The following is a 25,629-nucleotide window of genomic DNA, read 5'->3' on the forward strand; positions in this document are numbered from 1 at the left end:
TACTTCATCAACATGTCTTCTACTAGTTCCTTATAGTTTTCTGCCCTAACATTTCCGAGGAAGTTTGTAGAAACTAGGCGAAAAGCATTCCATGCTTGTTTCACGTCACCTTCCAGCAAGTTGTTGAACCGGTCATCTTTGAAAAGCTCTCGAATCTGAGGACCCACAAAAACTCCCTCTTTAATCTTTGCTTCGCTGAGTCGAGGGAATTTTTCATGCAGGTATCGGAATGCTGGCAAAGTCCGGTCAATGGCTTTCACGAAGTTCTTCATCAAACCTAGTTTGATGTGAAGGGGTGGTAGCAAGATTTTCTGAGCCTCAACCAGAGCTGGGTGTTGGATATTCTTCTCTCCAATGGCTACATTCTGCCTGTGAGTCCATTCCTTCCTCATGTAGTGCATTTTCCTTGCTCGGCTATCCCACTCGCATAAGAAACACATGTATTTTGTATATCCTTGCTGCAGTCCCATTAAAAGGGCAACTACCTTCAAATCACCACAGAGGTGCCAGCTGTACTTGTTATACTCAATGGAATTCAGTAGCTGCCTTAAGTTATCGTATGTCTCTTTCATGTGGACAGCATACGCTACTGGAATAGATGGAAGAATGTTTCCATTGTGCAAAAGCACAGCCTTGAGACTCAGTTTCGAAGAGTCCACAAATAGTCTCCATTCTTGTGGGTCATGAGTGATTTTTAAAGCATTCATGAGGCCCTCAATATCGGAACAGAATATCAGATTACTTTCCTTTCTGAAGAAAGGCTCCAATTGCTGGTGGCGCTTTCGATATGCAGTAATTGTGACATCTTCTTCTAGAAGATTCCATTGTTGGAGTCTTGATCCTAGCAATTCTGCCTTGTTCTTTGATAAGTCCAAATCACGAATCAGGTCATTTAGTTCTTCCTGTGTTATTCTGTGTGGGGTTGATGATGCACCACAGTGAAAATCTGGATCACTGCATGCTGATGGACCAGGAGAAGAACAGGTCGACTCACCTTTGTCTTCGTCAGATGAATCAAGAGAATATTCTGCTGGAGGTTCTGGAATAGGAAGTCCCTCACCATGTGGAACTGGTCTCAATGCAGACGGAATGTTTGGGTAGACTATTCTCGACTTCTTTCGCTTCGTTATTCCGCCGGAAAGAGGAGGAACCAAGCAGAAGTAACAGTCATTTAGGTGGTTGCTTGGCTCTCTCCACACCATTGGGACTGCAAACGGCATTGATGACCTTTTGCAATTCAACCACTGTGAAAGCTGTGTTGTACATGTAGCACAGCATATATGCGGAGCCCAAGGCTTGTCTTGGTCACCAACCTTGCATCCGAAGTAAAGATGATATGCCTTCTTCACTTGAGAATTGATACTTTTCTTCTGGTTGGCAAATGTCACTTCCCCACAAATATAGCAAAAATTGTCCGCGGTATTAACACACTTTCGAGGCATTACTGTTCTTTATTGTACGTAAATGGATAAAATAATAAGTTTTATGTAACAGTAGCTTGAACTGTCTCGCACAACGTCTAAAATATTTTAAATGCTGAACCTATCTGATTGGGCTTTATATAGTACACTGCTTACGTCAGCTTCAGCAGCCGCCTGGCATTAGTATAATAGGCCTACACATGTATAGTACACTGCTGACGTCAACTTACTTCAGCAGCCGCATGGCATTAGTATTGCATTGCATCAGAAAATGATGCAATCAACTGTGGATGATGTGAGCATGATGGTATTATGCAATGTTACATCATTATTCCGGATGTTGCTGCAGTCCTACTGGAGAAATTTACACAGTGAAACATAGAAAATGAGGTATATGAATATCTTCAAAACGAGAGCCAATACAAATTTTTCACGGTTATATTCGTGTTCGGCACACCAAAATACTACAGATTAGGGCCTTTTCAAGTCAGTAATGATTTCACTGTTGACCAGTGATATCAGAATAACTGTGTGATGTCCATGACATCATTTATTCAGAATGAACAAGGACAGTGCTCAGTGAAATTGTTTTCCAGATATGGGACCAGGGCATGTAGCTTTAAAAAAAAGCACTTGCCCCAGTTTGAAATCTACTGGGCCAACAGTTGCATAATTTTATAGTTATTTTCACAGCATTGAATCTGCAGTACTTTAAATAAGCACACAATATAAAAGTGATTTAAACTGACAATTTGTTTGTTTACTTCAGAACAAATTGTGTATGACCTTGTTTACTAAAATTTGTATTTGATTTCATTAATGTTGTTTTAATATCAGTAAAATGTCAGCTGTAACTGTTGTTTGACTTACTCTTTCTCCAGTGGAAAAACCCTTTTCCGTACCAAATACACCATCCACCTATTCTAAATTTCTTGGAACACATTCATCTACCCAGTCTGATTCCATGTCATAGGCCCATGCATCCATTCTATTCTGGACAGTATCTTAAGTCAAGACATGGAACACTGTACTTGCTTACAGAAAAAGTACCAGAGTGATTATTATGTTCTGTCAGATCGTGATATTCATACCTCTTATCTTAGGATTTGAAAAACCATCAACATGGATCACATGCTTCAGTTACTAACATTTTGAAACTGGTCAATGAGCAAGCACAGTATGATCAAGTCATGGGGCAGAGCAATTTCCAACATGAGGGTATACAATCACAACAGCAAAGTGTCCAACTTTCCTATAAGACCACTCCCCGACAATTGTATTTAAGATGGAAAATCTGGAGAGGTGTGGGCAAGGCAATGAAGTCTAATAACTCTTCCCTTTTCCCAAGCAGGGCAGTAGGGAGCATTCATAGGGATGCCTAACCTGTCCTGCACTCTATGCCTCTTCCTTGAATACAAGTAGGTATTCTGTTAGCCCTCATTTCAGAAGCCTGATTAAACATCAAGGAAGATGGGTTGGTTCTTTCTATAATGCAGGTGGGTATACATTTGCAGTTCTCAGAACTTGCTCCTCTGTCAAGGACTTCCATCCTTATTCCATCAGTCAAATGTAATCAAGTTAATGAAGAGTTGTGCACCTTTCATTAGGATGTGTTAGAGGGGTTCAGCATTGAGGTGCCTGAATTCTGCTCATGGATATTTATGGTACAAATGGTGGGAAACTGTAGTTGATTATATATCATTTCCACAGGTATAAAAAAATTGCATGAGGAAAGTTACAAGATGGAAATGGCAGCATCTGTTCAAAATGCTCTCTGATCTGGAAATGGCACTTTTCCATCAATCTGCAGAATGCTTTTTTCCACATCCCTTTCTTTCTTCAGCACAATAAGTATTTCTGTTTTTAGATCAGTCAGGAAGTATTTAAATTCCAAGCCAAGCCATTCTGGTCTTGTCTCAGCATCAAGGGTCTTCCCCAAGGCAATGGGAGTAGCATCTCTGCACTTCAGGTATCTGTGGATTTCTTTTATCAAGTACTTTGACAACTAGCTAATGCATGACAGCAACAAATGGTCTACACTATGTCATACGACCTGCTGTTGGTCGCTAGTGACTCGGTACTTGTTCCCAACCTAGAGAATTCGGATCTCATTCCTTTTCAGGATTTCACATACATAGGAATGAATTTTATTAAATTTCTGGGTCAAGCTCATGTTCGCCCAGAAAGGAAAGGCAAAGTCCTGGAATTGAGGACTTTACAGGTCAAGAGTTTGTTGTTATCTTCACTAGTAACCTTGAACTCTGGAGCAGATCTGGTATCCCAGGAGAGACTCCATTTATATCCTCTTCAGTTTCTTCTGTTGCTGGTCAGGAAACCACAAAAGGATTCATTGTCAAATTGAATTTCTCTGGGGTCAACATTTCAGTACCACCTCAACCATCAAGATCAAATTTTGATGTCAGTTCCTTTGAACACCAGTGAAGCCACTCCCATCTATACACCAGCATGTCGATTACGGGTGGGAGGCTTATTTAGAGCCAGAAGGAGTACTTCTCCTAGGCCATTTGTCCCAGGAAGAGACCCTCTTGCTTAATAAATAATTTGGCAATGAATGCTGTATTCTCCACCCTGAAAATTTTGCATGGATTGTGTCATGGGACATTTCATCATGGTCTTCTCAGACATTACATCTGAGGTTGCATACTACTGATGGGAAGAAGGTACTTGTGCACCTGCTGTCTGCATGGAAGACTAAAACCTGTTACGTTGGTCAGAGTATGAAGGGATTACACTTCAAGTCTTCACATTCCATTAAAGAATATATTTACATGCCTTTCTACAGTGACCCATTTCCACAGTACTATTGTAACTGCATTGTGTTAACAACATTTCATCAGTTGGGGGATGGTGCATATGTCAGACATGATTTTTCTCCATTTTAAAGTGGAATTCCGCTTTTGTCCTGACTTGAATCTGATTTTTCTTGATATAGTCCGTTGTTTTTTTAAATATTATCTCCGGTCTGTTTTTTTTTTTTTCGGTTTTCAAACACACAATCTAGTTTGACATATTGACTCATTTAAACTGGACAGATTGTTATGGAACAAAGATTTTATATAAATAAATTTGACTTGAACTGGCAGTATGGGGGCAGTGTAGTATTGCTTAAGATATCCATTGATTTCCCTGACATTCAGAAACTTAACAGAATGACTTAATGACTTGAAATTACATTAGGAATACAGATTTCAATTTTTAATATCTCAGTTAAATTTGATTTTCTAAATTTTCTAGCAATAATGCATGCTTGATTGAAAAAATTATGTTACAGTATATATAACTTCATTTAACAGTTTCAGTAACTAATATATTTGAATTTAAATAAAATTAAATACTCTGCATGTTACATGTATAAATTCTCTGCATTTTACATGTGTAAATACTCTGCATGTTACATGTGTAAATACTCTGCATGTTACATATGTAAATACTCTGAATGTTACATGTGTATATATTATTTATTTTATAGGGAATAGAAGCAAAGGACGAGAATATTATTCTTCCTCACAAAGAGATTACACAGCCTGGGGAATTTACATTTATGCTTACAGTAAGTGAAATTATCCAGGGGAGGTAACATCAGTAATTTGTAAATATATTGTGTGTTTTAATGATGGTGCATATAGCAAAATGATATGAACAAAATTGGAAACTGCTCTCTCTTTGTTTTTATACTACAATAAATTTAGAGGGGACTTGGTGGCTAAGTGGTCTAAAACACTCAGCTTTATCAATCACCTCTATGTGGGTTTGAGTCTCAGGCTTTGCCAATGTGGGAAAGATAGTAGCTTCCCACAGTTTGGTGGTTCTTCCCAGGGTTTTTACCAGGTTCTTCTTCCACCAGTTATACATACTGGTTGCCATGTATAGCCCATTGTGTGCTGAAAAAGGGTATTAAACTACACAAGAACAATAGTAAATAGGGTGTTAACATATACATGGGTCTATCAGGAGATTTAATAATTACCATGTTCACATTGCTAGTAGGGTGTTAACATATACAAGGGTCTATCGGGAGATTTAATAATTACCATGTTCACATTTCTATTAGGGTGTTAACATATACAAGGGTCTATCAGGAGATTTAATAATTACCATGTTCACATTGCTATTAGGATGTTAACATATACACGAGTCTATCAGGAGATTTAATAATTACCATGTTCACATTGCTATTAGGATGTTAACATATACAAGGGTCTATCAGGAGATTTGATAATTACCATGTTCACATTGCTATTAGGATGTTAACATATACACGAGTCTATCAGGAGATTTAATAATTACCATGTTCACATTGCTATTAGTGTGTTAACATATACACGAGTCTATCAGGAGATTTAATAATTACCATGTTCACATTGCTATTAGGGTGTTAACATATACAAGGGTCTATCAGGAGATTTGATAATTACCGTGTTCACATTGCTATTAGGGTGTTAACATATACAAGGGTCTATCAGGAGATTTGATAATTACCGTGTTCAGATTGCTATTAGTGTGTTAACATATACAAGGGTCTGTCAGGAGATTTGATAATTACTGTGTTCACATTGTTATTAGGATGTTAACATATACAAGGGTCTATCAGGAGATTTGATAATTACCATGTTCACATTGCTATTAGGATGTTAACATATACAAGGTCTATCAGGAGATTTGATAATTACCGTGTTCACATTGCTATTAGGATGTTAACATATACAAGGTCTATCAGGAGATTTAATAATTACCATGTTCACATTGCTATTAGGATGTTAACGTATACACGGGTCCATCAGGAGATTTGATAATTACCAAGTTCACATTGCTATTAGTGTGTTAACATATACAAGGGTCTATCAGAGTTGGTGCTGGCTTTAAAAAAGTTGTCAAGAAAATCATCAGCCTGAATATTTTGTAGCCAATTTTTAAAAAATTATCGCCCTTTTCATAATACAGTTTATCTGTCTATCTCAACATGCTCGGGACCAAGGTAATATTGTCGACATAAGTGGGATTTTAGAAAAGTAAGTGTGAATGGGACTGAAAATGCATCGAAATTAATCAGTCAAGTGAAATTTTTAAGTGACCTGTTGACTAGAATTATACAGCATGAAAAATAATACCAATGGAAATTTTGATTAAATGAAGACATTCAATTAGTCTGAAATACACTTGTGTATTTACAACTTATATTTGTGTAGTACACTCCACATTGTGTGAAATAAAATGCAAATGCACATTATATATATATATATATATATATATATATATATATATATATATATATATATATATATATATATATAGGTAATCCTTTTTTGATCTATATCCTATAGTCAACAAACACATTTCATAAAACAATTCACTCTGATATTCATTATCCCTGTAGCATGTGGCTGTATAGTTGTTTATATGCTATATGTACATGTACTTAAATTGGTCTAGCCTTTGGCCTGCCATTGACAACCACCATGATGCCGAGGCTACCAAGGGGATGAGACTATTCTTAGGGAAATGAAAACATGAACAAATTAAAAATATTTTTGGCGAGATATATGTTGTTTCAAAATATTGGAACTTTAATTTTTTAATGCTGTTATTGGTATTGAGCAAAAGCATGAACTGTTTTGTTGCAAAAAAGGAAACTTTCTTGGCACAGTACAAGTTCCAATCACTATTAAAAATGAAACAGTGTTCTTATTTAAGTTTGTTGATGATTTCCTTTTGATCCTAGGTTTTCGGCTTGCTTTGTTGAAGGTGCATGTACTATTGAAGGCCCCGCTAAATTCCCTCTTTGAAGGACCAAATGCTGATTTGTTATTGCAGTGGCTACATCAATTAATTGTAGAATATTGACTGAGACATAATTGTTTTTTCAATTGCTTAATATATACAGAATTGTTGGTGTGTTAAAGGTTATCAGTTTTCTTTGAAGTTTCAGACAAACTGTTTTCTCTGGTGCACTTTTCAAAAAAGATAAAAATATTGCTGTTGTTTGGTCGATTGTAGCTAGTCAGGTAGCATAACTATTTTGGTTATCTTACGACATACAGTAGTACTAAGGTCAGAGATCAGCATATGCAGATTATGATATAACACTGCCGTGTTAGTGTGGTTTGTCAATATGAACAAAGGATTTGTTTATGTAACAATAGATTCCAGTGCAGTTTTATATCCAAGTTTGCAGATTCCTGTCATGGTGCCTTTGAATTTCTCCATTCCAAACCCAAGACTATTATAGAGTTTTTTATATCCAAAAGTGTTGTCGCCAAAAAAATCACCATGTGGTATATTGTGTCACCAATAAGGAAAAAAAATTGCAATTTGTGACATTGTTCAAGTCTAGCATGATCCATGGGTCTTGTTTAATTGTACATGTGTTGTTAATGTTGTAGGGTTTAATGCCATTTTTCAGCACATGATAGCATGGTGGCCAGTATTAATGTGGAGGAAGAACCCACGAAATCCCCAGAAAGAACTACTGATCCTCGAAAAGCTACTGGCAAGCTTTCTCACATACCCACATTGGCCGAATCCGAGACTCGAACCCACGCAGAAATAGGTGAGATGGCAGTGATCCATAACGGAGAGTGCTTTAGACCACTTGACCACTTGGGGCCCCCTTGTACATGTGTAATATGCATACTTAAGAATAGATAAATTGTGTGTAATCCATAGAAATGTGTTGTTTATATCTCACTTTGACATCATTGGCTGGTCCCTATAAAAATCACACCTGTCTGGCTGTCCATCTACCCATCATAAATCCATCAACAATTTGGTTTCCGTCACATAACATGACTAAGGTTCGTTTGGACCACTCCAGTGGCCTTGTGGTTCGAGTGTCTGCCACGGACTGGGGAGGTTGCAGTTTTGAACTCTAGCAGAGTCATACCAAAGACTTATATAAAATTGTACTAATGATACAATTTTCTAATACCTTTTTTTACAAACAGTTTATTATGTTTTATTGTTTTGGAGCCATGAATGAACAAGAATATATTTTAATGGTACAATACTTTATTGGTTCACCTTCCAAATCAATTTATATTTGATTAAATTTGTCTGTGAGTTTTAAAAAAAATTATTTTTAATTTCATTAAATATCAATATATGTAATTTTGTTTGCTAGGAATTTGATATTTTCCAGAAAATTCAATTTGACCTGAATCTTTTTGTAGACGCCTAATTCTGTTTTTGACTTAGTACCCGACCTTGATTCAGAAATCGATGAGACAAGTAAACAACTTTTTATTTTTATTTTATTCTTGGAATAAAATGATTGGTTTTGTTAAGGTCATACTAGGAGTACATCATTTTGTATATGTAAACAGCCTCTATTTTGCAAATCTGGGTTTTCCGAAATTGCACAGTACTTTACACTGGAAATTATTATTCAGATTATTTGGATTCTAAAGGTTAATTCTTTTTAAATTTCTGGAAATATTTGAGTGCTCATGCAGAATTCTTGGACAAAGACATTTATTTAAATTTTATTCAGAAATTCAAACACTGGAATATTGGTTGTGGATTTAAAAAGAACTGTAGACACATCTGTACAATGAAGCTACAGTATACATCATCGCCTTCCATTTTGGATTTTTTGTCTGGACTCAGACTTGAATTCTCTCTTGGAAGTCTCATGAGCCAAGGAAGACTAGTTGTGTGATCTCATCAATGGTGGACGCGCATATGGCTCGGGAGTCCAAATTCCGATGCATACAGGCGGTTTTAGGTGGGGCATGGGACACCAGTGGTTGGGGGAGGCTGGGATACAGATCTCTGATGTTTCTCAAGAGCTGCAGCAAGATGCTGGTGGCGGCCAACCTTGAAGGTAAAACTGATTTTTCTGGTCAGAGCTCGCCAGTGGCTTCTGTCTGAGGCAGCGAGCCTGTGCTGGTGGGGTTTAAGGTCTGTCCATTTGATGTGCATCTTGAGATTGTCTTTATACCTCTTGCAAGGGCAGCCTTGGTTTCGGTTGCCCTGGGCTAGCTCGCCAAAGAACAGCTGCTTTGTGATTCTGTTTTGATCCATGCGGATGACGTGGCCAGTCCAACGAAGCTGGGCCCTGAATTAGTTGGGCTTCGATGCTTGTTATGTTGGCTCTATCAAGGACTTCCTGGTTGGTGATTCGGTCCTGCTGTTTGATCCACATGATAGATCTCAGTTGGCACTGGTGGAATTATTCCAGCTGACTGTTTTGCCTTCGGTAGACAGTCCAGGTTTCACAGCCATCCAAGAGAGACATGAGGACAACTGCATTGTAAACTTTCATCTTTGTTGACAGTCATATGTCCTTGTGATGCAGGACCTTGGTTCGGAGTTGTCTGAGTGTTTGACTGGCTTTTTGGATCCTTGCAGTGATCTGTTTTTCCAGGGAGCCATCACTGGACATTGTGCTGCTAAAGTATTTGAAACTGTCCACATTCTTCAGCTATGTGTTGCCAATGGTGATGCATTGTTGTGATGGAAAAAAGTTTGGGGCAGGCTGGAAGAGGACTTCTGTCTTTCCTAGGCTGACTGTCAATCCAGATAGGTTGGAGGCTTTAGAGAACCTGTCTATGATTGCCTGTAGATGAGTCTCTTCATGGGCCATGAGGGCAAAGTCATCTGCAAAGTGCTTCAGTGATGAGTCTTTCTAGCATCTTGGATTTTGCAGCTAGGCGACAGAGATTAAACAGTGATCCATCCAGGCGATATCTAATATAGATACCAAGGTCAAGGTCATGGATGGCATGGAGCAGTACCTGTGTGAAGAAGAGGTTGAAGAGTACCAGAGCAAGTACACATTGCCGTTTGACACCGTTAAATATGGGGAATTTCTCAGAGGGTTCACCATCTGAGAATCTCTCCAGTCATGTCATCATGGAATAGCTGGATGAGGTTGGTAAACTTCTGAGGACACCCAAGCTTCTTGAGTACCAACCACAGTGCCTCTCTGTTGATTGTATCGAAAACCTTTCTCAGGTCCATAATGACAGCGTACAGATTCATGTTCTGCTCAAGCCACTTCTCATGGACTTGTCTAATGGCGAAGATCATGTCAGTGGTGCTGCAGTCTGGGCGAAAACCACACTGAGACTCAGGGAGGTTATCTTCTGACACTGCTGCTTTCTGAGAATGATATGTACAAGGAGTTTGCCAGCTATGTAGAGCAAGGTGTTGCCTCACTAGTTACTGCAGTCTGCACCTGTGCCTTTATTCTTATCGAGGGTCACAATTCATGTGTCGCGGAGGTTGTCTGGCATCTATTCCATCCAGATGCTGATTAGCACATCGTGGAATGCCTCCAGAGTATGATCACTGAGAGCCTTGTACACCTCCGCTGGGATACCACCCTTTCCAGGTGCCCTGCCTCAGTTCATTTGTTTAATGGCCATCCTTAACTCCTCTACCGTTGGCAGAACATCCATTGGTTGTGCGTTGGCCGTTGGGGTATTTGGTCAAGAACAGATTGGCTGACCAATGAGGGCAGGTTTAGGGGCTGACTAAAGTGTTCTTTCCATCTATCCTTAATGTCAATCTTGTCCTTTATTAGTGTACTGGCATCTGCAGCAAGCAAGGGGGCAGAGCCAAACTTTGAAGGATTATTCTTGGATTATTTTTGGATTTGATTCTTGAAAACACTAAGTTCTTACTTTTTCATTTTTGCAGTGCTTTTAAAGGGAAATAAATTATTTGTTATATTTTTCAAAGCTTGTTGTTTTCACTCGTTCTTTTGTTACTGTTTATTTAAACCTAAATATGTAACATAAGAATACCTGTGCTAATTCAAGGTACCATGTAAAGGTGTTTTGTATCACTGATTAGAAGTTTTAAACATTTTTTTTCTTCTGTTTCACCTTCTGTATAAAACATACTGAAAAAAGACTAAATGAATAAGAATATTACAGTCTAATGCTGCTCAAAATAAATGTTCTTTTAAGTTATAAATACAAGTTGGTCCAATAGAACATCCTGAGCGTTATGGCTATTGTTAAAAACCTATTTAAATTTGGGAAAATGATACAGATTGATGCCTTGTTTTAACATTTTGTGTGTTGTTTTAATAAGACCTCAGTTACAACAGAACTATTGATACAAATATAATTCATGATATGTTAAGCAAAGTCATCAAATCACCAAATGAAGCAAGTATATACATTTAAAAGAACATTGAATGCATTCAATAGTTTATGATTGCTTGCATGTGTAGTCACAGGTCTTAAGAGCGTGATAATGAAAAACAAATTGCTGTAATTAAATGTTTCATTTTGGGACCGATCATCTTGATGATAAATGTTTGACCTCTATTTAATATATTTATCTTTCTATATATTTACTGAAGTTCTGTGCATGTAACTTCCAAATTCGGTTAGTGATAATTCAATCTCTGCTTAACGGGATTTTTCACTTGATTGACATCTGTTCTTTCCTGTTTGAATACTAAGTAGGCAAATGATAAAATAGGGGTGGTTATAGCTCATTTAATAATCATATAATAAATTTTGCATATCAAGGATGTCTTTTCAATATCTTTACATGTGTAAAATCTCACTGTAAGCAGGACGTTTTAACATTACAAATGAGTTAGATAATTAGGCAATTTTGGTACAACTCTATGATGAATTCATGCGTATTTCCTATAGCATTTTGATGTACCTCTTTCATACATATCATAGATTTATTTGCCTGTATTGGATGTGTATGGTATGAATGTATCATGAGTTTCCCATGAAATATTAATAAAAAAATACCAGGGACTGTTATATGCAACATCTTATCTTTTTATAGTTCAGCTAAGTAGTTGGTATCTGATTTTTGGGTCTAAAGGGAGATAATATGTACACACACACACACACACACAGTGTAGTTTATCTTAAATGAAAATGCCATCTTTAAAATCTTGAATAAAAAGTAATATTGCCATGGGTTTTCACCAGAAGTTGGTTCAAAATGAAAATAGTGTTGATCTGATGTCCAGTATGGCCACCACAGTAGCTATCTTGAATTTATAGGTTACTGTATTTGTATTGGAAAATATGAACAAGTGTTTTGGATGGAATACTGCACGATCTTGGGAGTGCATTATATCCATCTGACAAAACGAGTTCATATTTTCCCATATAAATGCAGTAGCCTTTTTATCATATGCTCATTTTTCTTCTACCTAACCTTGGTTATATAAACAAAATACACTACAAGAAATGAAGCAGTTGAATGTATGCCATATTCCAAACTAAATACACAAGCATAGATTCATCATTACACAACAACAACATTATTAATGCGCATAGATGAATTTGAACTTTTAGTCGTGTGCCAGACATAACTTTTGAAAGAAAATGGCTTTTGGGTCTTCTTAAAATTGAAATTTAGATTCATATTGTGAATAAACGTGCATTGCAACAACTTTTCTATTTGATCTGGAATGAATTGATTTTGGTATTTTTGTCAATTCTACAAAATTTCTTGATTATGGGCTGGATTCATCTGTGCAAATTCTACAAGAAATACATTGGACTGAAATAGAAAGGGATAAGCTTGTTGACATCTGCAAGTGTATTTCTGTTCTGTCATTGAATTTTTGAAGTCGTAATGTGGGGAAAATATGAAGTCTTTTAATTGCAATTATCAAAAAGACACTATGGAATTTAATGTTTATTTCATTTTGAGTACATTAAGGAGGATGTCATTGCACTTGGAATATAGTCAAAATTACAGTAAAATTTCGAAATGTGTAGTCAAGCTTGAGAACTAATGACATGGCTTATATAGTTAAGATTTGCAGAACTAAGAAAGGAAATTCAGGATGTAAGACTAAGTATATTTTTTGCCATTCTTATTACCCACCAAAGAAGACAGTTTATGCCTTGTCACTTGGATGTTATTTATAGGTACCCAGCAGTTTTATGAAATCTGGCATCTCCTGCCTAAATCCGAAACAGTGTATACAAAAAGTTAATGCAGAATGTAGCAAAGCAGCTGGTATGTGGGAGTCCACAAAACATCTGCCTTAGCTCATTCAGAAACAAATGTAATCAACCAAAATGTAAACCGCCTACCATGTGAGTGTACATGATTTGTTTACAAAAAGTGCTGGCCATCTGCGTCCATTATTTGTTTACAGTAGAAAGTAGTTCATTTTTGTAAAATACTGAATGATTTTGACAATGCATAGTTAACGGAGAAAAAAACGAACATATATTAAATCTTGTTATTGCATGGGGTTTCCATTAAAAGACTTCTTACGATATAAAGTTGGTCCTAAATGATAAAAGTTCTGATCTGGTATCCAATATGGCTGCCAAAGTGGCCATCTTAAAAATCTTTCTATTGCCACTCTTCCTAATTGTATGATCATATCAAGATGGGGTTTTCACTGAAAGACTACCTATGATGTCTAGTTGGTTCTACATGAAAATTGGGATGCTCAGAACTCCAATATGGCTGCCAAGTGGCCATCTTGAAAATCTTGTTTATGCTAATCCTCCTGAATGATAAGTAGCACTGCCGTGGGTTTTTCACCAGAAGACATGTTATGATCTATAGTTGGTATGAATATAATAAATATTATCACCACTCTTCCTGAATGGACATGGAGCTTTGACTAAACTACTTTTTATGATGTCTAGTTTTTCCTAATGATGTCATTCAGGCATTCAGTATGCCTGTCACAGTGGCAATCTTGAAAATCTTGTTATTTATCCTGAATAAATGGTCACTGCATGGGGTTTTCATGGAAAGCCTTAAATTATTGATTCGGTCATAAATTAAAATGTTGATGATCTGACTTCTGATATTGCTGCCACAATGGCCATCTCGATTTATCATTTCTAGATTGCTGGTCATATCAACCTGGACTTTTGCCAAAATACTTTGTACAATGTCTTGTTAGTACTAGATAGAAACGGTACCAGCATGATATCGAATATAGAAATCATGGCATTCGTCTTGAAAATCTTGTTATCATTGCTCTTTCAGAATGGAAAATCATATCAAGATGAATTTGTTTCAACAAGATAACTTTTTATAGTTATATATGGCTCCTAAATGAAAATGGTGTTGACATCCTATATGTCCACCACAGAAGCTAATTTTTAAAATCTTGTTATCACTGAAAAATATCAAATATGTTTTAAACACTTTGTAGTTAAAAGGATGAAATTGTCTTAACTTGAAACCAGGACATTTTTTCAGCCAGTAGAGCATCATTCCCTTCAAGGAACTCTTGTTCCTTTCTTTTTGACTGAATTCTCTCCAATTAGCGATATTTATGTGAATTTCTCTCTGTAAGTAATGGATTTATTGTCTAGTGTTTATTTAAAATGACTACATTTTTCATTTTTAGATGAAAGAAATGTCGACATTGAGAGTTCGAGGAATAATATACCTCACTTACAAAGATCCCAATTGCCAACCAGATGAGAAAAACCTCCCCGATATATGGGGTAATGAACCACTTCAACAGAAAATGGGTGATACAGCCTCCTCAGTCGTTGAATAAGTTGTTGATATTCAATGGAAACTTTAATTTATGTTTTTATTTTTGATATCTCAGATTATATTAACCCCTAACAGGAGTACTTTGTGACTGGTTTAAGTAAGAATATGAAATATGTATGATTAAAAGCCTTTTATGTGGAGTTCAGGACCTTTTTTCCATCACCATGCATGAAACTGTCATCACAAACAGTCACAGATCTTGCACATCTTTAGGTATTGGTATTAAAAAAAGTTAGAATCCACCATCAAATCTTCCTTAAATTTTGATTTTCATCTGCATGATTGTGGTATTTTTAATCCAAGAGATAAGATATTCTGACATCTCACTTAGCATTGTGATTTAAATGAGCAGACCTATAGTTTCCAGATTGAATTTTTCAACTTTTTTATTTAAAAGTTCACTACATTAGCATAGACATTGAATACTGCCTCCGATAGTTATGCTGCCAACTTGATATTGTCATCATTGGCAATCTTATTACCATATATACTCTTGTATAAGTCGAATCCAACCACAACTAAATAGACCCAGATCTGCAGTCGCATAATATTCCAACAAATCTGGTTCTGTACTGTTTGTTATGAGTAATCTGTGGAAGAAACAACTTATCTGTCTGCACCTTATTGGCAGATCAGGGTCTGTCTTGTTTGCGGTTGGACCTGACCTTTAAGCCAGAGTATTATCTGTCACAAGTATTTTGTAATTGGGTTAACTTGATATGGTTACATGGTTACTCAAAAAACCTTGATAATGTGTTTAAAACACTTAAATATCCTTTTCTGGTTTTTGTAGGGTCCTGCCTTTCAGTAAATGTAACGTTTAATGATGAATTGATCAAATCAAGAAAATTATCCACTCCTTACATTTAAAAGTCTTTCAAGTGCATCATGCTTTTCATTCAATTTTCAATCATTCAAGACTGGTCCAACAACAATTCCTTTTATATTTGCAATTGTTGTCTTAGTATGCAGTTGTAACTATGGACAAAAGGGGCATCCTATGCTCTAAAATGTAGTGGAAATTTACTGCCCAGTTCTATTTGTAAGTTGTGATTCTTACTGCAAACTGAATAACAATATCTGTAGCACACGTATATATACACGTTATTTTAGGTAACTTTGTAAATAAAAGAAATCAAGAAAGCATTTTGTATTTTTTCCATCAAATAAAAAGTTATTTTTTCTTTTCTTTTCTCAACTTACAGGAAGACACTATGACTTAAGTACTTTGCATGATAAAGACCCAATAAGTGATAATTGTACGTTAGGCATGAAAGAAAATTTTTTTCTTTGTATAATCGGCATGCAGAGTAAGGCTTATGCAACTCGATTCTCCTCAAACAGCAGGTAGACATACTTATATATTATTGTATTTAAATAATGTCATGGAAAATATCTATGTTGTGCTCCCACCGTATCTATGGGTCTTGTTGTGTTACATTATTGTGTTCATCTCGCCTCTCCCATCTGTCCATTCATCACAGATTTTGTCTCTAGAAAATTAATTTGATAAATATGAAGGCTTCTGGTTAGCTTGCCTCAAGAGAAATAGAGTGGAGTCATTGTATTACCATCATCATCGGTGTTTGCATATATAAAACCATATACGTATGTACATTCTTATATCAACCATTCTTTCATCCCTGGTCAGAGGCAGCTGTTTGGAGTGATTTTTATTAGCATCTACCCACTGGACAGGAAGTTCATGGTTTGGCTTAATCTTGATGAACACTCTCATCATGAAAGCAGATCACTGGGACCCACATTTCATACCACACCGACAGAATTTAAATTTTTTGTTGTATTTTTAGTTAATTTCTTAACTTCTGTTCATGGCAAATCTTGAAACTTGTGAATTGTATGCATCTCTATTGGCATCATCTCCTTAGTGACAAAAGAAAGTGACTGCTCTGGTGGCCTAGTGGTTAGAGCGTCTGCCTTGGATGCTGGAGGTCATGGGTTCGATCCCCAGCTGAGTCATACCAAAGACTTATTTAAAAAATGGTATGAACAGCTGCCTTGCTTAGTGCTTAGCATTAAGAGGTTAGTGTTAGGACTGGTTGGCCTGGTGTCCGGATAATGTGACTGGGTGGGACATCATGCTACATGTCTGCGGCATGCTGCCCCAGTGCTAGATATCACTATAAACTGCCACATTGCAGACATTATAGCAATATGACTGAAAAATTGTTAAAGCTACGTTAAAAATCCAAAACATACATACACGCACACACACAAAAAAAGTCATTGTGACCTACATATCACATTTTACTGGTTTCAGTTGCTGCATTTAGCTCATGGTTGCGTATGAATTTTGCACCTGGCATAGATACTGATTTACTTACAATCCTGAAACTTGGTGAGGGGACACATTTTTGTGAGTACTACACAAACACAGAAGTAAGTTACAGTTTTGTTTTATATTTATTTCTGAAGAATGGTTCAAGGTTGAATCATTAAACTAAAGACTGTATTTATCTCTGTAAGTACTACACCCATTCAACAAAGGAGCCAGCTGTGACCTACATTTGAGATTGTACTGGCTTAGATTAAGTACATGTGTTTAGCTCATGACCACAATTTGATTCTTTATTTCTTCTTCAGATATGTTACCTGATGATAATACCTTAGGAAAACTTAACTATTAATACAAACTCACAGATAAATTCCTGCCAGGCTAAAACATTTTAGCTAGACAGGCAAAAGTTACCTGCCCACTTAGGTGGCATTTATATAGAGTGTTTTTAACACGATACAGTAATTGGAACCAAATCCAGTGAAAACTTAATCAAATAATTATGCTCATGCCATGTTGCACGCTCTCAACAAAAGAGAGGCCTCGCAATCATATACAAGTATTCTGGAAGTTTCTGTCATTAAGCAAGTTGGAGATACAGTATATTCAGAGTGATGTATAATCCATTTATAATTCCAACTATTCTATCATTCTTTCATGGCAAAGTTATCTTTTCGGTATTATCAAACACTTGCCATCACACACTTGATATGGATCTACATGGGGTCACAACTGCATCACCTGTCATTGTTATAGCTGTAATTAAATATGTGCATGACTGTCTTGTATGTGGTATATAGCAAACTCATGGCAATCTTTCAACAGACAGAACACAGCTAGTCTTCTTTGACCCTGAATTGCACAGGAAATGCATGGGAGTCTGTTTCCAGAATGGCTGGCATCTTAAACAGCTGCTCAACATACCCTTGCAAAAAAGCCATAAGAACATCCTCTAGCATTTGGTGCAACAAGTTTCAATGTTCTTACCTCCACCTTTCTTAAAGATCACCATACAGCCAACCTTTATCCTCTAATCTCCATTTTAATTATACAGATGACAAAATTTGAAACGAGCCTCTGACAGGATGAGTTCCGTCCATCACAGCCTCAAACAAAAGCAGCAGGGTTTTCAGGGAAATCAACATTAAGATCACAGGTTGCACCTAGTACACAGACCACTAGTAAGCAGTCCTACTGACTCTACAATCAACATTAAGATCACAGGTTGCACCTAGTACACAGACCACTAGTAAGCAGTCCTACTGACTCTACAATCAATGAAAACCACAATTCTCCCAAACAAAAGTGGACCAGAGGCAGTCTTCCTATCTCAAAAGATGATATCACCTTTGTGCCAACCTTATCAAAGATACCAGTAGAGCAAAGGTTTCAATTCTTCACTGTTCACTGGGAGAGGATTTGCCACCTTACCCCGTGGACATGAAAAGTAGCTTCTAAGGGACTCTGTGTCACCTTCAGTGCATCTCCTCCCTTGTCCAGTGTTCCCTTGGCTAAAAATGTCTCCAACAACCCATTTATTACTGCTTACTTGCAGGAAGAAATCAATGACCTCCTGAAAAGGGTGGTAGAAATCGTTCACAATGTAAATTCTCCATGCTTTCATTTAATGCTGGTTTTGGTTCCAGATGCAAACAGCATGTTTACCCTGTTATCAACTTAGGTGCCCCTCAGTTCACAATGATTTCCATTGTGGATTCAATCCATGGCAGATTCAAAATGCAGTCATTGAGGGAGAGAATGCAATCAGTGTGGACTTGCAAAATGCATATCATGTCCCCATTCACTTGGCTTCCAGGATGTTCCTGCAATTAGCGTATAAAGACACTGTTTTCCACTCCAATTTGGACTCAAGATCAGACCCAGGGTATTCACACATTTGCTGGACCAGGTAATGGCCGATGTCCAGACGACCTCCATGGTGGCAACATCAAGCTACCTAGGCCTACATTCATTAAAAGCATGAGTTGAATTAAATCTTGGAGCAAGACGTGATATCCCTTGTTAATCTCCTTCTCAACCTTAGTTTCCTTGTCAACCAGGACAAGTCGGACCATGTACCGTCTGAACATTTTGTTTCATCTTGATATGGAGTTCAACACTTTGTAAACAGAGTTTGTCTCCTTCAGGAATGAGAAATGAACATTTATACAATCTGTCTTCCATGCTTATACTAGACAATCTATCCACCAGATTGTTCCTTCACCTGATGGGTTTCTGTAACGTGGCAATAATTTTTTTCTTATTAACGTTTGCCTGTGGGTATATATAATGACTTACTATCATGCACACACACATATAGTAAATAAAAAATTTGTGACAGTGCAATGAGATTACATCTCACTTTTCCAGACACAGAAAATTCTATTACGTTGTTTATCAAGGATATGAATGGTGATGATAAAATATTGCTGACTAGAACAATTACAAGAATTAAATTGAGATCATGTCGTTGATGTTAAATATGATAAAAATCTCATTTTAAATTATGCACATTCCTTTATTAAACTTGATAAGCTCATAAAAATATTAGAGGAATTTTATAATCAGAATAAAAATAAAAATAAATTTTTTAATCAGAATAGATTTTTTTATTTTAATTAGAATAAATATAAATTTTATAATCAGAATAAAAATAAATATTTTCAACTTATAGTGCAAACAATTTATTCCCCCTTGTGTCACACCTGAACTCTGTTCAGTGGGTATTGATGTCACTTCTTTCACTTTAACTTTCACAAGCTTGCATCATTTTTTTCAGCTGTTGAACATTGTTTTGCATTCCCGTGTCAGCTTAGATCTCATTTGCCGTTGTGAGTGAAATGAATTGCTTAATTTGTAAATCATCGCGTATACAAGCTATTGATTGTGTCATTGCCTGCTGGAGTAATTTAATAAATCTATATTTGGCTGCTAGAATGTATCTTCAGATTTTCATTCCTTTAGCATTTCAAAGTCATTTGTGATTTTTTTCAGAATCAAGGCGATCAGAAAGTTTTATATTATTGTCATGTAATTTTTCAATTGCAGAAATAAACGCATCATTATTTTCGTGATTAATTTTATAATAAATATCTGTTTAAAATAATAAAAATACATTTGCATTCCTTAAATTTTGTCAAATGGACAGCAAAAGAAGATGGCTGGGCCCGGTTGATGCTTTTTGGTAGTATTTCCTGGGAGTATATACTTTATTTACATACAGACATCTGCTACTGTAAGCTGATAGTGTCCATATATTATTTTACGTGTGACACGCATCTGTATTGATCGGTGCTAATTTAAGCGCAGACCCAGCCACCAGTGAAACCCTAGATTGCCAAAGGACATTCTAGCAGGTCCAGAGGGTGATCCGACCTCCCAGGAATTATGATGTCTAGTCAGGCAATTAGAACAGATCAATCAATTACACCGCCATCGGATTTCAGATTATATTAACACTCCCTCAGCTAGTCCCTGCTGTCTTTCTACTTATATATAAGAAAAATTTAGTTTTTTGGCGTCTGGAGATTCGAAAATGCATTAATTTATCTAGGTGATTGCTAGTCAGGCGCGTTATCGATCAAGCTATGGTTGATGTTTTCTTAAATATGTTCGGAACTTGTATCTAAAATTTACACATAATGGAAAAACCCAAGCAAAAAATCCCCTTTCTTGTTGCAGGTATAATGTAGCCGCCATGTAAAGTTCAGCCCGCCCACTGAATCAATAACACTGCGGTTATATTATACCTGTGTGTGTGTGTGTGTGGAGGAGGGGTTAGGCCCCAGTTGCTATATACCTGTACATGTGTAAGCGCTGATATTTATTTCAGCCAAATATTGTAAGAAGCCCATGCACATACAGGTATATAAACCAAGTCTATAGTCAGTCAAATGAATGAAAAACAATTGTTTTTGCGACGGAAAGCTGATTTTCCTTCCTGGGAATATGTGAATGTGGTACACATGCAGAAAAATCAGGTGCTTACAAATTGTCAAAAAATTAACTCGCTTTTTGATTTTTTTTCTCTGGAATATGTGACAGACATACAGAAAATTAAAACGATCTATTCACGTTTCCATTCATTTGACCGACTGAGCTATTTTAAATCTGTGCTATGTGAGAGGCGTTAAGTAGGAAGTATCTCGAAGCTGAGTAAAGTTGCTGTTCTTTCTGTAGTGCTGTTTTGTCCCTGATGATTTATCTCCCTTAACTGCTTATGGCACGCTAAGTTGGTTTTTGTGGTGTGCAATATTGAATTTTTTTTTGTTGTATTTGTTTGAAAATGCTGATTTGGTTATTTTGTGTGTGATATGTTGTACTGAAGAGGGAAAATATCAAAATATTTGGAAGCTGCATATATCTATTGAAATTCTATTTATTCACATGTCTCTACATTCACATATATAACTAGTCTTGAATTAATTTTATTATTGCCAGTATCGCCAAGTTTGCAATTCTGACTCTGTGTAATAGCCTGAATGTTATTCAAAGAATTATCTAGCTTTTGGCTGTTAATCTGATCAGTCACAAGACTTTTTTTCGATTATACCATAAAACATTCATAAATAATTTAATGACAGAGATATCTTTTTTCAATCAGTAAATCTGAGATAACCAGCATTATCAACTGAATCGACAATTTGTTTAGTCTACAATTTCTGATTAAAAAAATAGTCTGTTCAGTCTACAATTTCTGATTATACCATCACGCATGCCTCATAATTTTTAATGATAGAATATGTTACGAATTCTTCTTGCTCAATTTTAATAGTACATTATTTGTCTAAACTATTATTTTATTACTGAAAAAAATATCCATGGTGACCTTGTCACTGTTGACGACAAGGACTTTGTCACTGTCATGAAAATCTAGCGAGATAGTCTTTAGCGTTTTTTTTTAATCAGAGATTCATTACCATCATTTGTTATCATAATACCGTCTCAAAGCTCTGTATTTTTTTTACTGCCGCATTCTACACACAACTGCGTTTTCCCCCTGACTCCGACGTTGCATATCATACATGTCTTTGTTCCTAGACTTGCTCATTGCACACTCTGCATGTGGTATCCACATAATATAGCTACACAAGCCCGATTACAAGGAGTTGCAGATCCAATCATCAACCATTTGCAACTATTCTTTGCTCGAATCATTATATATTATAAATTAAAGTTTAATTTAAATACATATTTGCCATAATAATAACATGGAAGAATTTACTAGATTATCTGCAATTAATCCATATAAAGCTGGATTTGATCTTGACAGAATAACCCCTGACGTGTCAAGGCGAGCTCTGGTTTATTTGATGAATCAGACTCTAAGCAGTAGTATTCATCGCGCCAAGAGAAAGACTTTTGCAACGATGGCACGGCTCATGTGTGGTCAACATGCAGTACGTTGATGCTACAATGAATGACCAATGAGCAAAGATACCTGTTATTATTGATTATCTAGACGAGCAAAGATACCTGTTTATAATAAAGTTTATTGCAGAAGTAGACGATACCCGGATTATCCATGACAAACGTGACCCAGTTTAATTACATCATTCTGGAGATGTTGTAACATTAAGTAAAAATTCAAAACTAGGAATGTTGACTAGTTTTGACAAACCATATTATGAACAAGAATATATTTTGACAGCAGCTGTTTGTTCGAGATATCTGTTGAATGATTGATGAAATGTTAATAATAACAGGCCGATGAGGATTTCGACACTGAATTGTGTCGATGAACGAGTTATCGAACATTTTACGAACACGAAACGAGGAAACGGTTCAACAGAATTACGATTTAAAACAATAAGTGGGTAGAACCATAAATATACCGGGGCTACGATCAAAGATGTTGCTGAGCTGGAGAATTTTTTTTCCCAAGAACGGTGAAGATGCTAACGGGTAAAGTTTTATACGAATCGACATATACACCGAAAGGAGCTCCGATAAAGATCGTTGATCATAACGCTCATGCTTGGACATCGGACGTAACATTATTTCCATGAGGTTAAACTGTTAAAATTTATTATGGTGATATGTTCGATTTTATCAGAAATATCAGTAAAATTGACCCTGTATCCGTGTGGTTGTTCAAAGTGACGAGTGTAGCTATTATGGTCGGTGTGTATGGCTTAATGGAGATTTTGTTGTTGCAGAATCTCTTTATGACGAAATGAAAAATCTTGCGTTGAAATATACCGATGTTATTGAATGATTATTCAGTAACTGCTTCACCGTTCCATCAGCTGCTGAGTCACTTTGCTGAGAAGGAGAATTTACGGAAACCAGCACGGTTGGAATTTCTTGAAGATATACAATGTCGTTGTGTCGACTACAGACAAAGTCGGTTGTGGAATACTAAATACGATTATAAGGATGTTATCTCTGTTGATATAGTTGCATGTTATCCTGGAAGTTTTCTTGGAATGGGAGAGTGTTCTGAGTATTTTAAAAGATTTGGACATCCAACAGATGAATGACCAGACTTGCTATAAATAGAAATTTACCAGATTTTTTAAAACTGGATTTGCATGTATTTAATCGGTTGAGTTTACGGAAAATCTCCATCTGATTGTTTAAGTTTGGCTTAGTCGTCATTTTAGCGAACACGTTTGGTTTCCAACAGTGATACTACAGTATATGCTTGATGCTGAAATTTTATGCTTGATGCTGAAATTTTAGCATCGTTAACTGTAAGTGAAGCAATAATATCGTATCGTGCACAAAGACAGGTCTGGTTACCAAAACCAATTCATGACGATAGATCTCTTCTCGACGAAATCTTTGAGCGTAATTCCGATGAAATTGAATATGAAAACAATCTTGCAATAGAACTCGGCAGAAAGATAATTGGGAAATTTACTCGGGGTGGTTCATGTGATCTTAAACGACATTGCAGAAGACTAATTATCAACGATGCCGAACTCCATTTTATAATTGCTGATACAACAGAGAAAGGCACATTTATAAGTCGAAATAATACTTATTTGTCAGACGGAACTAAATTAGGTAAAATTGTGAGCTACAGTGATAGTTAATCACCACAGTTTACTAATTTAAGATCTTCGATGCTCGCGTATGTTTCTATAAATTTATTATCGATGATATACATATTTCCTGATGCCGCGGTTAGAATTGCCACAGATTCATTTTATATAGATAAAAAAACACGCGGATTTGTTAAAGATTCGTACCGATGCATCATGTGGAGAATAGAGAATAAAGCGAGGAAAGATACCGTTATTCTAAATCTGCTGATTATATTCCTGAGAATATTTATTATAAAAATAGTCTTATATCAGCTTTGTCATCAGCACTGCCGGTGTATGAGTCCGTTGCTAGACATAAAACTGTTTATCATAACGGGGGTGGTGGTTCTGGTAAAACAACGCGTGCGACTGATTTATTTCGGAATTTTGATATGGTTGTTTTCACACCGACGCATGGACTCGCCAGAGAAATGAAAGAGCGAGGAGTTAAATCTCACAGTTTCTTTAGATGGAAAGGAGATGCATGGAGTGCTGAACAAATAGGCGAACAATAACATTCCTAAGATAATTATTTGAGATTAAATTTGCACGGTATCTACGTATGTGTTAAAAGTGTTTTTTGATTGGTTATTAACTCGATACTGTTGTAATAATGAGTGGCGATCATGGTCAACCACCACATTTCGTTAGATCATCACCGCAAGAATGGCTGAAAACATTCGTAGATTATTATGAGGAAATAGCTGATGATTAGCGAGCGCTTGATCCAGAAATAAGAGACTTTCAGAAACTAATCAGATTACAACCAGACAAAATTCAGTGTGAAATATTGCGTGAGATAATTCTGGAAACACATAAATGATTTTTTGAATTTATGGAGTTCTGCTGATTTGAACGTTGCAAGTCAGAAGATAGTTCGTGATTCACTACAACAGCAATTATTTATATTGCATCAAGACACATTTTCAGATCTACATGTACCATTATGTTGTCGCAGCAGATACGCGACGGCAGAATATTGATGTTGAAATTCCAGTTGGCGGTGGTAAACAAAATCTGGTGTTAAATAATATTGTTTTAGTTCGTGTGAGTGCTGTTAAGAGCGCATTAACGATGGATAAATCTCCATGGACGCTACGATGTGCTATAACGATTCACTGGTCACAAGGATTTACCATTTCCGATACAAATATTTGGACTGTTGATGATAGTATTGAATAGTCAAATTTAGTTTATCTGGCAGAGCATGGACTCGGAAGAATACCTCAGATGTGGATGGTTATCATAGAATATGACCCCCACCCCACAAAAAAATAAATAAATAAAATAAGGGCGACGTTGATCTCGGGGCTGAATTTATCATGACACTGAAACAGCAACAGAATAATTATTGTGCGAGCTGCAATACAGTAATGTTGTGGCAGTTTTC

At 36.4% G+C, this 25,629-nt stretch overlaps 1 protein-coding gene across 1 annotated transcript in view; it reads left to right on the forward strand.

The window, feature by feature from the left end:
* The window catches only part of LOC149794140 (large ribosomal subunit protein bL9m-like), a 66,959-nt gene extending 50,903 nt beyond the window's left edge, over positions 1 to 16,056 (forward strand). Inside the window, exons 7-8 of the mRNA XM_089968213.1 lie at positions 4,912 to 4,992; positions 14,758 to 16,056. Coding sequence (XP_089824339.1) covers positions 4,912 to 4,992; positions 14,758 to 14,913 — 237 coding nt within the window. The 3' untranslated portion in view covers positions 14,914 to 16,056. The remainder of the gene's footprint in view (positions 1 to 4,911; positions 4,993 to 14,757) is intronic.
* Positions 16,057 to 25,629: the final 9,573 nt, after the last annotated feature.

The sequence above is a fragment of the Sinohyriopsis cumingii genome, chromosome 8 (assembly GCF_028554795.1).
Source record: "Sinohyriopsis cumingii isolate HCF-2022 chromosome 8, ASM2855479v2, whole genome shotgun sequence".
In the NCBI taxonomy this organism is placed as follows: Eukaryota; Metazoa; Mollusca; class Bivalvia; order Unionida; family Unionidae; genus Sinohyriopsis; species Sinohyriopsis cumingii.